Source organism: Magnolia sinica, chromosome 2 (assembly GCF_029962835.1).
Source record: "Magnolia sinica isolate HGM2019 chromosome 2, MsV1, whole genome shotgun sequence".
Classification (NCBI taxonomy): Eukaryota; Viridiplantae; Streptophyta; class Magnoliopsida; order Magnoliales; family Magnoliaceae; genus Magnolia; species Magnolia sinica.
In genome coordinates, this window is record NC_080574.1 from 14,800,977 (window position 1) to 14,816,021 (window position 15,045).

Below are 15,045 nucleotides of genomic sequence, written 5' to 3' on the forward strand. Positions count from 1 at the left end.
CCCGGTTAGGGAGGGGGAGTTGCCTCTTTAGCATTTACCTCATTTGGCCGAGCTCACAGGCTAGCATTTCGACCTAATTATGCAAGGAAAGATAGCAACCTCCTCGGTTTCGAGATCGTTGCACCGGACTCGTAGGAGCGGATTCAGCCTGGAGTTAGGAAGACGAGTCTTAATGATTCGGTTGCCCTGCAAGCTCGGGGTTGGCTGCAGCAGCAGCGGGAGGAACTTTTTTTCTTCCTTTGCCATTGAACTTATGTGGTAACGCATGAACGACTTTGATGTCGATCCCACAGACGACGCCAAAATGTTGATGCAAGAATCTGAACAGCCCTCTTTCGACTTCCGAGCACCTGCACAGGAGAAGAGAAAAGGAGACCCTGGCTAGAGGATGGGACCCTCCGATGTCAAAGTCAAACTAGGAATCTGGGTTTGGTCATGTAGAAGGGTTTAGGGTGAGAGATTCTGCATAGCTTTTCATGTAGATGGTCCTCTTATTTATAGTGTTTGTAGGACAAGGTGGTCCACAATTTTAGGCACGATCTTAGCCATTGGGCAAGATGTGCGCGAGTGGTAAATGTGGGCAGTTACCCTGGAATTACGCAGTGGACGGTTACGTAAGTAATGGATATCAACGGTTACCCTGGAGCCCTAACAGCCTGAATAAAGCTGACTTGAACTGAGTCGAGCCAAACTTGTTGATCAACTGAGATTGGGCCAAGCGGTGCGCTGAGCAAAGCTGAACTCAACGGTTAGTCGGCTAGGGATCGTTCTGAGGAGCTTGGGAGTTCTGTGTTGGTCAAGTCGAGCTGAAGATTGGACTTCTTGTCGGTCCTACCCGCCCTCAACGAGCTCTTCCTCATCTTCATCGAGCCGATCACCTCCTCGGCCTATCCATGGGGAAGTGAGCTAGCTCTAGTATTTTTGGGTGAGAGGGCGCAAGGGTGTACACTTGTCAGCCCGAGCTAACCCTTAGGATGGTTAGACCATATTTCCCATAACAAGTACCATAACCAAGATGTGAAAGATGGGCCCTACTCGGCTGAGAGAGAGAGAAATCAGATGTCTCCCAGTCGACCAGGTGAAGATGGGCCATTTATAGACCTAAATTATTATTATTATTATTATTATACCTTTATTCGAGCTTATTGTTCATGGATAAAGCTCTTGCCTCAGTTGATACATGAAGTCACTAGTGCGATGTTGCAGTTGGGGTTGGCTGGCCCGAGCCTAGTCAAGCAGCCCAAGGACCCTATACAAGTGGCAAATATAGTGCGGCCATAGTAATGGCTATCACGATATGTGGGAGCGGATTAGGTGCAACTCTTATCGTAGGTCCACCTTGATGTATTTATTTTGTATCCACACCGTCCATCCGTTTTTCAGATCATTTTCGTACATGAGCCCAAAAATGAAGAAAATCCAAGTCTCAGGTGGACCATACTATAAGAAACAGTGGCGATTGAACGCTCTACTATTAAAAAAATTCTAAATCCAATGGACGAATTGAATTCAACACATAAATCACAACACGGCCCATATAACATAATAACCTCAACCCTTACCACGTTACAACCACATAACATGGTAAGGCTCGTGGAGGGTTATGGTTGTTAGGTTGAAGTTGTTTGTGGTTGTCAAGTTGAAGTAATTAATAATTGGATTATTTTTAAACAATAGGAGTCGAGACCCACAATGGGGTGATCCGTTCGGTCCACCTTGTCGGCCAACTCACTTGGGAAGTGTCCACTTCTAATAAACATCATAGTGAGCCCAGGAAGTTTTAATAGTGAATGCCATTGTCACCATTATTTTCTATTATGTGGCCCACACGAGCGCTGGCTGATATTTGGGCCCTAGCCCTAAAATGACATAGCAAAAAGGATTAACCACATGAATTATACACATACATGAATGTGGGCCCGGCCTTGCCCAGGCGCTCCCATCCACATCAATTTCTCATGTGCGCGTGACTTCTTATTCGTGGAAAAACTGTACAACTGAACCAAGAATAAGAGCATTTTGGTCTAAAAAACTTCTCAACCTAGTCTGCGCAGCACTATGCTCCTTATGGCTTTCGTACAAAAATATGACCATTTCAGTTTGTACACGTGAGCATGGGATCCAGACCATCAGTCTTACGGGCCCCAGCATGGATGGACCACATCCAAAAAATTTCTTCAATAGGACGGTTATAACTCTTTGATCCTTTGCATGCAAATAGAGAGTCAAGAAGGGGGAGACAGCAACGGTCCACGTCCAACTACTTATTGGGCCAATATCGCTGGCTAGTATAATTCAATCTGTGTGATTTTGATGGTATGGTCCATCCATGACAGGGCCAAACAGATCACAGAAGGTGTGGATGGTTGAAGCGTGGGCCATTTGCACGAACGGACACTTGTATATTTGCATAGGTAGAAGATGGTAGATGATTCCACAGGAAAACTAGTGTTTGGAAGTAACGAAAATGGGGAGTCTTGGTCAATGGTACCCACTGACCATTGTAATCTCTCTCCTTCGAGAAAAGCCTTGTAAGAGGCTCCTCGGGACTTGGGAAGAGGGAGGGCTATTCCATTTCTTTATCTTTCCTTCCTTTTAGCTCTCTTTAATCTCTTCGCTTTAGAAAATGTATCCTTCAAATCCTCAAGCTTATGAGAAATACGAGCTAGAGACACATCCAATTCCAGTGCCAATGCCACCATCTACAGGTCATCCAACCGCTCCGATGCAACATTACTCTCAACATGCTCCGCCGCACATGAACGTTCAATCTCGTCATGGTTCGGGCCAGTGGTCGTCAGGTCTTTTCCATTGCTGTGATGATCCCGCCAATTGTAAGATCATGCTAACTTTTACTTATATCAAGAGCAATCAAACTTATGTTACTAAGTTTTATGGTCAGGATGGCCTACTGGATAAGATGAATGGTTAGGATTGTTGGATTTGAGCCTATGAACTGATATCGTTTCTAATGAGAGAAAATCTCTCTTGATGAGTAGATTAGAAGCAGTAAGGGAAGTTTTCTTATGAGGGGGATATGCAAAAGGCTTTCTCTTATCCCATTAAGAACTTTCTCTTCTCGAGTTGAAGAGAGAAAGAAAGGGAGAAGGAAAATAGGAAAAAATGTGTAGGACCCACCTACTAGAGATTTCCCATTACCGGGCTATATGGGACCTAAAGTAACACAGCTGGAAGGCTAGTCCATCGTCAACGAGGTACTCGGCTAATAGGGTTGGCAACGGGCAACCTAGTCTACATAGGCCTTGACCCTAGCTCTAATCCGACTAAAAAGTCTTTGACTGGCCCTAGCCCTGTAACTAAATGAGTGACATGATTTAAGGTTTGAAATAGTCAGGATCTAAGTTCTTTGCTATGGCTGCTGCATCTCTGATGGATCTGGATCCCATCCTATATAAATGATTTTGATTAGAGAACTATGACTTAGAATCCAAAAGTGCTTCTAAACTATACATTTTGTTAAATGGGACCGCTTACAATTATCTTCAAATCTTCCATTCTTTTGTACAACGGTGACACATTTGATGATTGGACCACACCATTCAACATTGGTTCTGACCTGGACTAGCCTAGATTTCAAGTCAGGGCCCAGAGCTTAGTCAATAGGCCCAGAGCTTAGTCAATAGGGCCAGGCCAAGCAGCTTGACCCCATTATGGACCAACCATTCTCTGGTATTGAATTGAGCTGCCTTAATTCACTTCAATTGAGCATCCAAACACATAATCTTAGGCTCTAAACTGCAACTTTCTTACTTTCAAATTGGACTTTGAAGGAAGCTAATTGCAATTTGAGGGCAACTACCCCATAGCCAATATTGGGGATTGTGTGATTCAGTTTGGTCATTTCCCCTCTGTTGAACTAATTATTGCAATTCAAATCAATAGTGCATCCAAACAAACCTTTAATTGGTACTTTTAACGGACCCATTAAAGGAAAAAGGGCTCCTAAAATGCCTTAATTCAGATATTAGCCACTCTAACGTTCATGCTGTTTTTGAAAGGTTTGGTCACGAGCTGTTGCCCATGCATCACGTTTGGACAGGTTGCCGAGCTAGTGGACCAAGGCTCTTTCTGTAAGCCCCATTCTCAATTATTTCAAATTGCGTTCTTTGGCGATCTTGAATCAATGAATCTTTGTTACTTACATGAAGTTACTGTTTGCTATGTTTAGCCTGTCCGGCGAGCGGTGTGGTGTATGTTCTGCTGGGAGTTACGGGTTTGGCATGCTTGTACTCATGCTTCTACCGATCTAAATTAAGGGCCCAGCATGATTTGGAGGAGATCCCATGGGCGGACTGCCTAGTGCACTTTTGTTGCGAGCCGTGTGCTCTGTGCCAAGAATACAGAGAGCTCAAGGGTCGTGGGTTCGACATGGGAATTGGTATGGTTCCCTCTCTATTCCATGCTACTGTTGGCTTTCAATTAGTTGAAATTTTTTCTCACTTAAAAAGAAGGCAAGAATATTATTTATCAAGCAGTGAACAACCAAAAAAAAAAAAAAAAGAAGAAGAAGGAAAGGGAAAAACCTCAAAAGAAAAACAAGAGAGGAAAAAGAAAGGAAAAGGAAAGAAAGCCCATACCCCCAATTCCCTAACAAAGCAATTAAGGAGCCCAACCTCCGAAGAATACTGAAACCCTCAAGAACACCCCGTTGCCAACATAACACTATATATTCCTAAAGCAACGAGTATTTCTTTTAATCCATAGGGTCCAAAACACCACAAGAAGAATAATATAATGGAAATAGACTATTTAAAATCAAGAACCAAAAAGAAAAAGAAAAAGAAAATTAAATTTGAGATAGAAAACTTCAATATTTGAGTTGAGGCGTGACATGAATCACACGGCTTGAAATCGAATTTGCTCCTACTGGACAGCATCCCAAGTACAACAGGTTTCCAAAGCAATCGACCTCCAGGATACAACGACTATGACTCAGTTCCAGCGGTGCACTCACTGTACGCGGGCTCGAATCACTTGCATTTTAACCTGAAAGTGCTGAGTTGACTCAGCGACGAGCTCAACAATCAAAACTTGTAAGCTAGAAGACAGAGAGAGTTTTAAGAAGATAAGAAAGATTTTGTCCTTTTGAAACTGGAACGGAAGTCCTTTTATAGACTCCGAAGTGGTGCATTAAGTATCCTTTTGAAAGGGTTAGATCCGTTGGGTTTAAACCCAACATGTGCGACTAATCAAACAGTCACATCTCTTTGGTTTAAAATGAAAATACGCAAGTGCGAGTACACTCTTGCAAATAGAGTCCTGCGAGTACCCATACACACACACGCGCGCGCGCGAGTACATCTGTACTCGCACCCGCACCCTACTCGTCATGTCACGTCGCGCACGCATGTGTTTGGTTAATGATATAGATTAAAGTTTTGGCATAGCCCCCACAGGACCAAATTCACATGCCTTCTGAATGGGGCTCAAGCCTCAAGGTAAAAAGCCTATCTTAGATACAAGATATTTTCCTTTTTTAAATCCAATGTGGGATAAACTTACAACTCAAAAGCACCGAAAATTTCAAATGTAGAGGGAAACTGAAATATTTGAAATTTTATTTTTAATATAAAATTTAAAACATAATACAACAATTCTCCACATGTTTCAAAATAAAAAGTCTTCTGGGTTAAAGCATAATAGTTGTGCAATGGTGCCACCATAGACTTGAACCGACATTAGAGTAAGCAAGACAGGTATACAAGAATTAGGTGACACTATAGTCTTGAACCTGAATCCTTTTAGTGTAAATCGCAAGTACATGCCACTTACACAACTTTTCCTTTTCAAGTGATTCTGCGGTTCAGTGCTTTTCGGCCATACAACATTACCTGAATTTCATGAGTGCTCTAGAGAAATCACCTACATTCTCATAGGAAGCGGCCTCCATTTTCACACCCATATAGGTGAATTCTATTAAGTGTATGCAGTATGCAGCAACTGTATACACCACCAAATATATGGCTATGCATTCATTAAGAGTTCTAAAAAACCCATCCTTCTACGTTGCTGCTCACACTGTACACTATAGAAGGGGCTCATATATCTAAGTGCAATTGTTTACCTCATGTCTTATTGTTTACCCATTGAACCTATCTCATAGGATCTCCACTTGTATAGGTTGGGTTGCCGACACTGGCAGCTCATATATTAGGCTTAGCCCCATTCTATTTGATGTATCATTGACTAATCTTTTAGATATTCCTTTAGTCAAAGGATCTGCTAAATTCTTTTCTGACCTCTCAGAGTCAATATATATGACTACATCACGCAACATGTGTTTCAATATATTGTGTCTAAGTCTAATATGCCTGCTCTTTCTATTATAAATTTTATTCTTTACTTTTTCTATAACTGCTTGACAATCACAATGAATAGACATGGTCGATACAGACTTTGGCCACAATGGTACACCAGCTAAGATATTTTTAAACTACTCGGCTTCTGATCCAGCCTTTTCTAAGGTAATAAACTTGAATTTCATAGTTGACCGAGCGGTACATGTCTGCTTGGTAGACTTCCAAGAGACCGCTCCTCCACCTAAAGTGAATATATATTCGCTAGTAGATTTTGTCTCATCTGAATCAATAATTCAGTTAGCATACATCCTTCTAATATACTAGGATAACCATTATAATATAAACCATAGGCCATACTGCCTTTTAGGTATCTCAAAATCTTAGACAAGGTATTCCAATGCTCTTTTACAGGGTTATGTGTATATCTTTTTAGCCTTCATACTACAAAATCTATGTCTAGTCTAGTGTAGTTTGTTAGATACATAAGGCTACCAATTATTCTAGAATACTCCAATTGAGACATACTACTACCTGTATTCTTCATGAGAGTCACATTGTAATCATAAGATGTACTGACAGGTAAACAGTCAAAATCGTTAGACTTTCTCAGTAACTTTTCAATGTAATGAGATTGTGATAATACAATAATACCATATTTCCTGTTTACTTCAATACCTAATATTACACTAGCCTCTCCTAAGTCTTTCATGTCAAATTTAATCGCAATAATTAATTCAATATAGTTCAAAAAATAAGCATGTCATCAATATAAATGCATATAATAATACAATCATTTAATTTTTTTACTATATACACATCTATCTATATCATTTATATGATAACCATTTGATTTCAAAACACTACCAAAATTTTCATGCCATTGTTTAGGAGCCTATTTTAGATCATATAGTGATTTAATTAGTCTAAATACTTTATTTTCTTTATTTGATATCTTATAACCTTTTGGTTGCACCATATATATTTCTTCTTTTAAATCTCCATTTAGGAAAGCCGTCTTAATGTCCATTTGGTGTACCACCAGTTTATATATGGAAGTTATCGTTATTAAGACTCTAATAGTTGTAATCTTAGTTATAAGGAAATATGTATCAAAATAATCTATTTCTTTTGTTTAAAACTTTTTGCCACCAACCTAACCTGAAACTTATCAATAGTTCCATCTACTTTTAGTTTCTTTCTAAACACCTATTTGCAGTTTATTGGTTTGTTTTCAGGTGGTAGGTTTACAAGTTCCTAAGTGTTATTAGATATAATAGATTCTAACTCATCATTTATTGTTTCCTTCTAGAAGGTTGCATCTAGAGAGTTAATTGCTTTTGTATAGGTTGTAGGATCATCTTCTACTAAGAATGTGAAAAAACCATCTCCTAGGTTAGTTTCTCTTCTAACTCTAGTACTTTTTCTTGATTGTATCTATTCTACTACTTTCTCGTTAAGTACTTTTACTTATAGACGCGATACCTGATTCATTAACTTCCTATATTTCTATAGACTTAGATTTCATAGGGAATACGTTCTCAAAGTACTTTACATCTCTATCTTCTGTAATTGTATTGAGATCTAGAATATTATCCTTAGTCATTAAAACTAGAAACCTTTAAGCTACACTGTTTTGTGCGTACCCTATATATAAATAAACAGTCGGTCATTTTAGGGTGTAACTTTTTTTTCTTAGTTTCAGACAATCCTACTTTAGCAAGACACCCATATACTTTAATATATTTATAGCTAGGAACATGATTCTTCCAAAATTCATGAGGTGTTTGTTTAGAAGACTTCGAAGGAATCCTTTTAAGATACAACAAGCAGACAAAATTGCTCCTCCCCACATATTTGAGGGTAAACCTGAACTATTTAACTTAGTATTCATCATTTTTATTTTGGTGTATAATGAGCTGTAGTTTCGTGAATTATCCCAATCTTTTCATATAATTCTCTAAATTAAGAAGATTCATACTCATCTCCTTTATCTGTTCAAAGTCTTTTAATTTTTATATTTAATTGATTTTCAACTTCAATTTTGTACTTAGAAAAAACATCTAAAGCTTCATTTTTGTTCCTTAACAGATAGACTCTAGTGAACCTAGAGTGGTCATATACAAAAGTTATATAATATCTTTTTTCACCTCATGTGATTTCTAAAATCACCTAAGTCACTATATATTAACTCTAATAGAACAGGTGATCGTTCTATTCATTTAAAATGTTTTTTAATGAATTTTGATTCTACACCTGTTTCAAATGTATCGAATTCTTTATTAGATATATTAGGTGATAAACCTAATCTTTTCATTTTCTTCAAAGATAATACATTCACATGACCTAATCTACTATGCCATAGATAAAAGAGTTCAATGATATAAACAAAACTGGATGTCTTATTATTATTATTATCATTGGATATATTTACAATAAATAGATCATCATTACAATATCCCTTACTAACAAAAATTCCATTCTTAGTCATTACAAGTTTATTTGAATCAAATACTAACTTGACACCAGCCATATTGATGAGTGAACCAGAGACCAAGTTTCTTCTAATGTCAGACACATGTAGCAAAGTCTTTCCAGAAGTAAGTTTCAGAAGTATTTTCCATTTCTTTACAATTGGAGATGTTCTAGCATTACCCATTAATACTTGTTCATATCTCCTAATACTTAGTAGGAGGTAAACATGTTATGATCCTTGTTCACATGCCTAGTTGCACCAGTGTCTAGTACTCACTCCAAGTTGTTTATAAGGAAGACTTTTGACATTACAGCTACTACCATGTCAGACTCATTGCCTATTTCTATAAGATTAGCCTGCGGCTTATCTTTATTTTTCTTAAGCTTGCAGGTCTTAATGTGATGCACAAAATTTTCACAGTTGTAGCAATTTTCTTTTTTCTTGAATTGATTGTTTGCATTCTTCTTTTTGAGCTTGTGTTTATTGATATAATGCCTAGATTTGCCACAATTAAGACATTTACTTTTTTTATTCTTATTGTTTTCCCGACTTGATTACACGAGATTCGTCTTTGAATCTATCTCATTTCTATTTTCTTTTTGGTCTCTGTTTCTATTAGCCCATTCTATTCGTATGTGTACAATTATAGTTTCTAATGAAACACTGTTCTTTTTATGCTTCATTTTATTCTTATACTCTTTCCAGGAGGGCAGTAGCTTTTCTATCAGCGCTCCTGAAAGAAACGCTTCATCTAACTTAATTTCTTCTGACGATAATTCATGAGCTGGATTTTGAAAATCATGAATCTGATTTGTGACGTGTTTATCATATGTCATTTCATAGTGAATGAAATTAGTGATTGTATGTTTCTTAGCGCCCGCATCTTCCAAAATGTACTTCTTTTCTAAAGCAGTCCATATATCTTTAGTAGACTCGTAAGAAGTACACATATCATATAGTTCGTTAGACAAAGAGTTTAGAATATAATTTTTACAATTATTTTTAACTGTTACTTTAGTTTGATTTATTGGATTTATAGTAAATGATTTAGACAATATGTATAAAACTTTATTGGTGGTCAACGCGACTATTAATTTTTATTTCCACCATTTAAAGCATTGTCCAGCGAACGATTCAATTTTTGCTAACTTAGCAGAAGCATTTACTATTATGGTAGCCATAGTCTATTTAATTCAACAATTCAATTTCAAGATTGTTTGAGTATTTGGTTGAATCGAATAGACTATTTAAATCAAGAACCAAAAAAAAAAAAGAAAATTAAATTTGAGATAGAAAACTTATATATTTGAGTTGAGGCGTGACGTGAATTACTTGGCTAGAAATCAAATTTGTTCCCCTTAGACAGTGTCCCAAGTGCAATAGGTTTTTAAAGCAACTGACCTCCAGGATACAATGACTATGACCCGGTCCCAGTGGTGTACTCACTGTACGTAGGCTTGAACCACTTGCAGTTTAACCCAAGAGTACTGAGTTAACTCAGCGACGAACTCAACAATCAAAACTTGTAAACTAGAAGACAAAAAGAATTTTAAGAAGATAAGAAAGATTTTGTCCTATTGAAACTCGAACAAAAGTCCTTATATAGACTCCGAAGTAGTACATTAAGCACCCTTTTGAAAGGGTTAGGTCCGTTAGGTTTAAACCCATGCGACCAACCGAACAGTCACATCTCTTTGGTTTAAAACGAAAAGGCGCAAGTGCGAGTACACTCTCATAAATAAAGTTCCGCGAGTACCCATACACATATGTGATTACATTCGCACCCAGCCCAGCTCAGCCCAGCCTGTCCCGTCGCACGCGCACGTGGACATGAACTCGACATGGAACGTCTTGGCTCTGTTCGCGTGTGTGTGGTCAATGCCATAAATTAGAGCTATTGGCATCCCCCTAGTCCCAAGGTATAAAAGCCTATCTTATATACAAGATGTTTTTCTTTATTAAATCTGATATGGGACAAAACCCACAATTCAAAACTACCAGAAATTTCAAATGTGGAAGGAAACCGAAATATTTGAAATTTCATTTTTAATATAAAGTTTGAAACAAAATACAACATAATATGCCACTTTCTTTTACCAACTGCTCCCCAAAGCTTTCACGGAACTTGGCACAACCTAAGAGACTCCAGCTAGACACAAAACACTTCACCAAATATTTGCTGCAAATGGGCATGAATGAATAGATGGTTGATAGATTCCTCCTCATGTATGTATAGAAGATATACATTTGAGAGTTGCATCCCTCTTATATATAGATTAATGTCAATTGTAAGGACCCTATTCCTGCCCACCAACCACCCAAAAGATGCGACTTTAGGAGGAACCCCATAAGACCATAAATGAGCCGTGATAGCGCTGGATCCTGAAACCTCCATAATAGAGATGGAGCTGTAGAATGATCTAACCAAGAATAGACCTGTCCTAGTCTGCGACTATCGAATAGCATCCTCACTTGATAGACATGTGAAATTCTAGCAAATGAATGATAAGGAGAGATAGATCCATGATTTGAACATCATTAAGATTCCCCTCTTCTATATAGGTTAATGTCAATTGTAAGGACCCTATTCCGGCCCACTAACCACCCAAAAGCTGTGACTTTAGGAGGAACCCCATAAGACCATAAACGAGCCGTGATAGTGCTGGATCTTGAAACCTCCATAATAGAGATGGAGCTGTAGAATGATCTAACCAAGAAGAGACCCGTCCTAGTCTGCGACTATTGAATAACATCCTCACTTGATAGACAGGTGAAATTCTAGCAAATGAATGAGAAGGAGAGATAGATCCATGATTTGAACATCATTAAGATTCCTTCTCAAAGGAGGGCACCAAGGTCCTCCTTCGTTATCCCTAACAAAACACTGGCTCACGGGAATCTCAGGACGTGGTGTAATAGAAAACAAACCTGGAAAATAATTTGCCAAAGTTGAAGGACTAGACCAAACATCGTGAGTCTTATCCCAAAGGAGCAGAGCCACCTTTGTGATTCCTCTTTAAAGGAAAGAAGCATGATAAAGGGAAGACTTTTTGGGCAACCAAACGTCATTAGATACTCCAAATTTAGCTACAACAAAATTGCGCCACAAACTATCATTCTCCACTCTAAATCTCCAAACCCACTTTTTCAAAAGAGTTTTATTAACCAAATCTAGAATTTTTAATATTCGCCCCTCCTTTGGAATAGGGGGTGCAAACCTTATTCCATCGAAGGAGAGGAAATTTTCCACCAGACGCCTCACCTTTCCAATAGGAAGTCTCTCTGTAATTTATCTATTTTCAAAATGACCGATTTTGGACATTGAAATAGAGACGGAAAGTAAACAGGCAAATTGGACAAAATCATTTTACTGAAAATGAAAATATTTGAAATCTCTTCCCATAAAATCATTCTACTGAAAATGAAAATCCGTAAAAAAAGAAAATAGGAAATTTGGTTGGGTAGAAATTGAAATTATTTGGTGTAGCCCAGTGGTGGTTGTTAGGGGATATGATAGATACCATAGTATACAATCGTACCCAGCCTTTTTCCACTAAGACCTGGCCCTACTTGCACTGGAAAGGTCCCTATGGCAATTGGGCCAGCCCAGCCATGTAATTAAAATACTTAAAAATCAAAGGTTTGAAATAATTCAATAAGAACTTTTTAAAATACTCATACATGGTGATCAATTGATGCATTCAAATATGACCCAACATCCAATGAGTGTCAACATAACAGCTAAAAGGTGCCTTCAAACCATCCATTCTTTTCATCGCGGCCCAATTGGTAATTGCACCCCGCTAGTGGACCACTTAATCACTGAACAAGAGTCCCATTGTCGAAATGGTTTGGATCATTGAAACATGGCCCTAGTTTTGACAAATGTCTTTAAACTATGTATGTATCACAGGCCAGAACTGCTAATAAGTGTTTCTGAACTGTCCATTCTTTTCATGGTGGCCTGTTCTTTAAACGATGCATATATCCTAAAGGGAACGGGTAATAAGTGTTTCTAAACCATCCATTCTTTTTCATGGTAGCCCACTTGATGTTTGGGCTAGGCTAATATTTGGCTAAATGCAGGGGCTAGTAATCCAGGTTGCATCTGCTTGAGATTAGGATGAGGATAGAGGCCTGTGGGTTAGTTAGCTGGCATCATGGTGTAGTGTAGGGAGTGACGTGATGAGGTCAATCACCGTCTTTCCTAGGGAATAACTACTCAGAATTCATGGAGCTCTATGGACTCCTCATGGAGCTTTCTCGAATTCACGGGGGATAAAACTAAGAATAATTCCTAATAAATTCAAAATAATTTGTTTGATAAAAAAAATGAAATTACAACCTTTCAAATAATGAGATCAAACTTAGGATAAAGTTTTATACTTAAAGTTCAACTCAAGAACCCTAAAATCGTGACTTATTATAAATAGTAAACTTGTATTTACAGACATCCGCCATTCCTACTAGACTTCATGGTTTTCGGCCACAGTAAACTTACTATTTATAGACAACCTCCATTCCAACTAGATTTCATGGTTTTTGGCCAAAATAGTAAGTTTCCAATTTGGCCAATCACATTATTCTCCTAACTTTTTAAGGTGTTTTTTTATTTATATATATTTTTTATTTTATTTTTAATGTTGGGCACGTCGATCAAAAGTTATACTCAAGCTAAAACTTACCATTCACAATAAAAACGAAATTAAATGGTACTTTTGATCGCTAATTTAATGGAATGTCACAAATTCAGTGTGGGCAACCCAGTACAATGGGGGCTTGAGTAGCTTCTCCTCCTCAAAATCAAAATCATATATAATACGTTGAAAAACTCATCCCAATTTGTGAGATACTACTGATTTAAAGCAATGACAGAATTATACACGTGTGTCTCATTCAAATTCAAAGGCCAAAGTTCGTAGGTATGACATTGTGTATTGGACCAAACCTCCTGCTCAATTAACCATGACGTAATTAACGGTTGATGATAAATGCATCTGATTCTCTCACTTGCATTTTTTTAATGTGAAGGGTGGCAGGCAAATATGGACAGACAGAACCGAGGAGTCACTTCACCACCGTCCATCGTCGGAGGCATGAGAAGATAGGACTCGTGTCCTGTGCAACCATTCACGTGTTATAGTCGTCCATCTCCCCTGTATTTGCTTGCAAAACCCACCTGCTGTGTGATTTTTTTTTTTTTTTTGGGTGAATGATCCCATACATTCGAAGGGTATGGTACTTTAAATACGATTGAATTGTGAGTGAGCCAGTTGTGATGTTTCCGTAGAGTCCAAACAATGCAGCTGTTGATCCTCCTCATGCTCACCATCCTCATCCAAAACTGAGGTGGGACACACTACAGGGAGTAATGTACATTAATGCCTAAAACCTATGTATTCTTGTATTCTTCATCCTGGTGGGGAAGGATTGGATGGCATGTACGCAACACTACGGTGGACCCCACATTCCATCTGAAAGTTTCCATGCGGGGAACCACGGCTCAATCAAATGGTAACTACTGTAGGATCTGAATGCCGTTTGATCACTCTCCTATTTTATTTCATGTTGGTATGTTTATCACATTCATGATAAGATTGATTTAAAAAGAAAAAGAGCATAGCATTTGGTGAAACTATAGGTTATGAAAATTAGGCCAACGAGAACAGAACAATATCATCAACATCCACTGCACGTCGCAACCTGGCATATCCTTGTAGGATCTGGGATGTTTGGCCCACTGATCATGAGGTGGGCAACTTATGTATGTTGAATGGCAGATAATTGGTTTTCATTTTCCTAGCTGCCCATTTCTTCCTACGTGTGTGGGCCTCTTGATAAACGGACCAGCTAGCTTTTCTTGACTAAGGGACATGCACCATGGCAATCACCTTACGAACGGCTCCAATGCCATGTCCGTGCGCGTGCGGGGCGTCTGTGTTTTGCACTTGGAGATGTTTGAAGTGAAACATTTAGGGTATACGTGGCAATAAGGCACACGTGTGTAGGATCCAGTATACTCGAGAACCATGAACATGCCCTGCCCCTCAGGAAAAGCTGGTCCAGTCATCAGGTGGTCCGTACGTTCAGATCGAATGTTGGTCAAATCTTTTCTAACCGTCCATTTCCAACATACGTGCGGCTTACATGATGAGTGGAGTCGCTTGATTTTTGAGGCAGGGCATGTTGTGGGTAGAGCCCACCTGATGAATGGCTTGGATATTGCATAACCATCCGACGCCTATCATCTGT

At 38.6% G+C, this 15,045-nt stretch overlaps 1 protein-coding gene across 1 annotated transcript; it reads left to right on the plus strand.

Annotated features, from left to right (window-relative positions):
* The first annotated feature begins 2,387 nt into the window (after positions 1 to 2,387).
* LOC131236219 (cell number regulator 1-like) lies at positions 2,388 to 14,207 on the plus strand. The gene is made up of 4 exons (XM_058233355.1): positions 2,388 to 2,834; positions 4,020 to 4,091; positions 4,190 to 4,399; positions 13,825 to 14,207. Exons 1-4 carry the CDS (start codon positions 2,627 to 2,629, stop codon positions 13,899 to 13,901), a joined length of 567 nt encoding a protein of 188 aa, XP_058089338.1. The 5' UTR covers positions 2,388 to 2,626; the 3' UTR covers positions 13,902 to 14,207.
* The last annotated feature ends 838 nt before the right edge of the window (positions 14,208 to 15,045 follow it).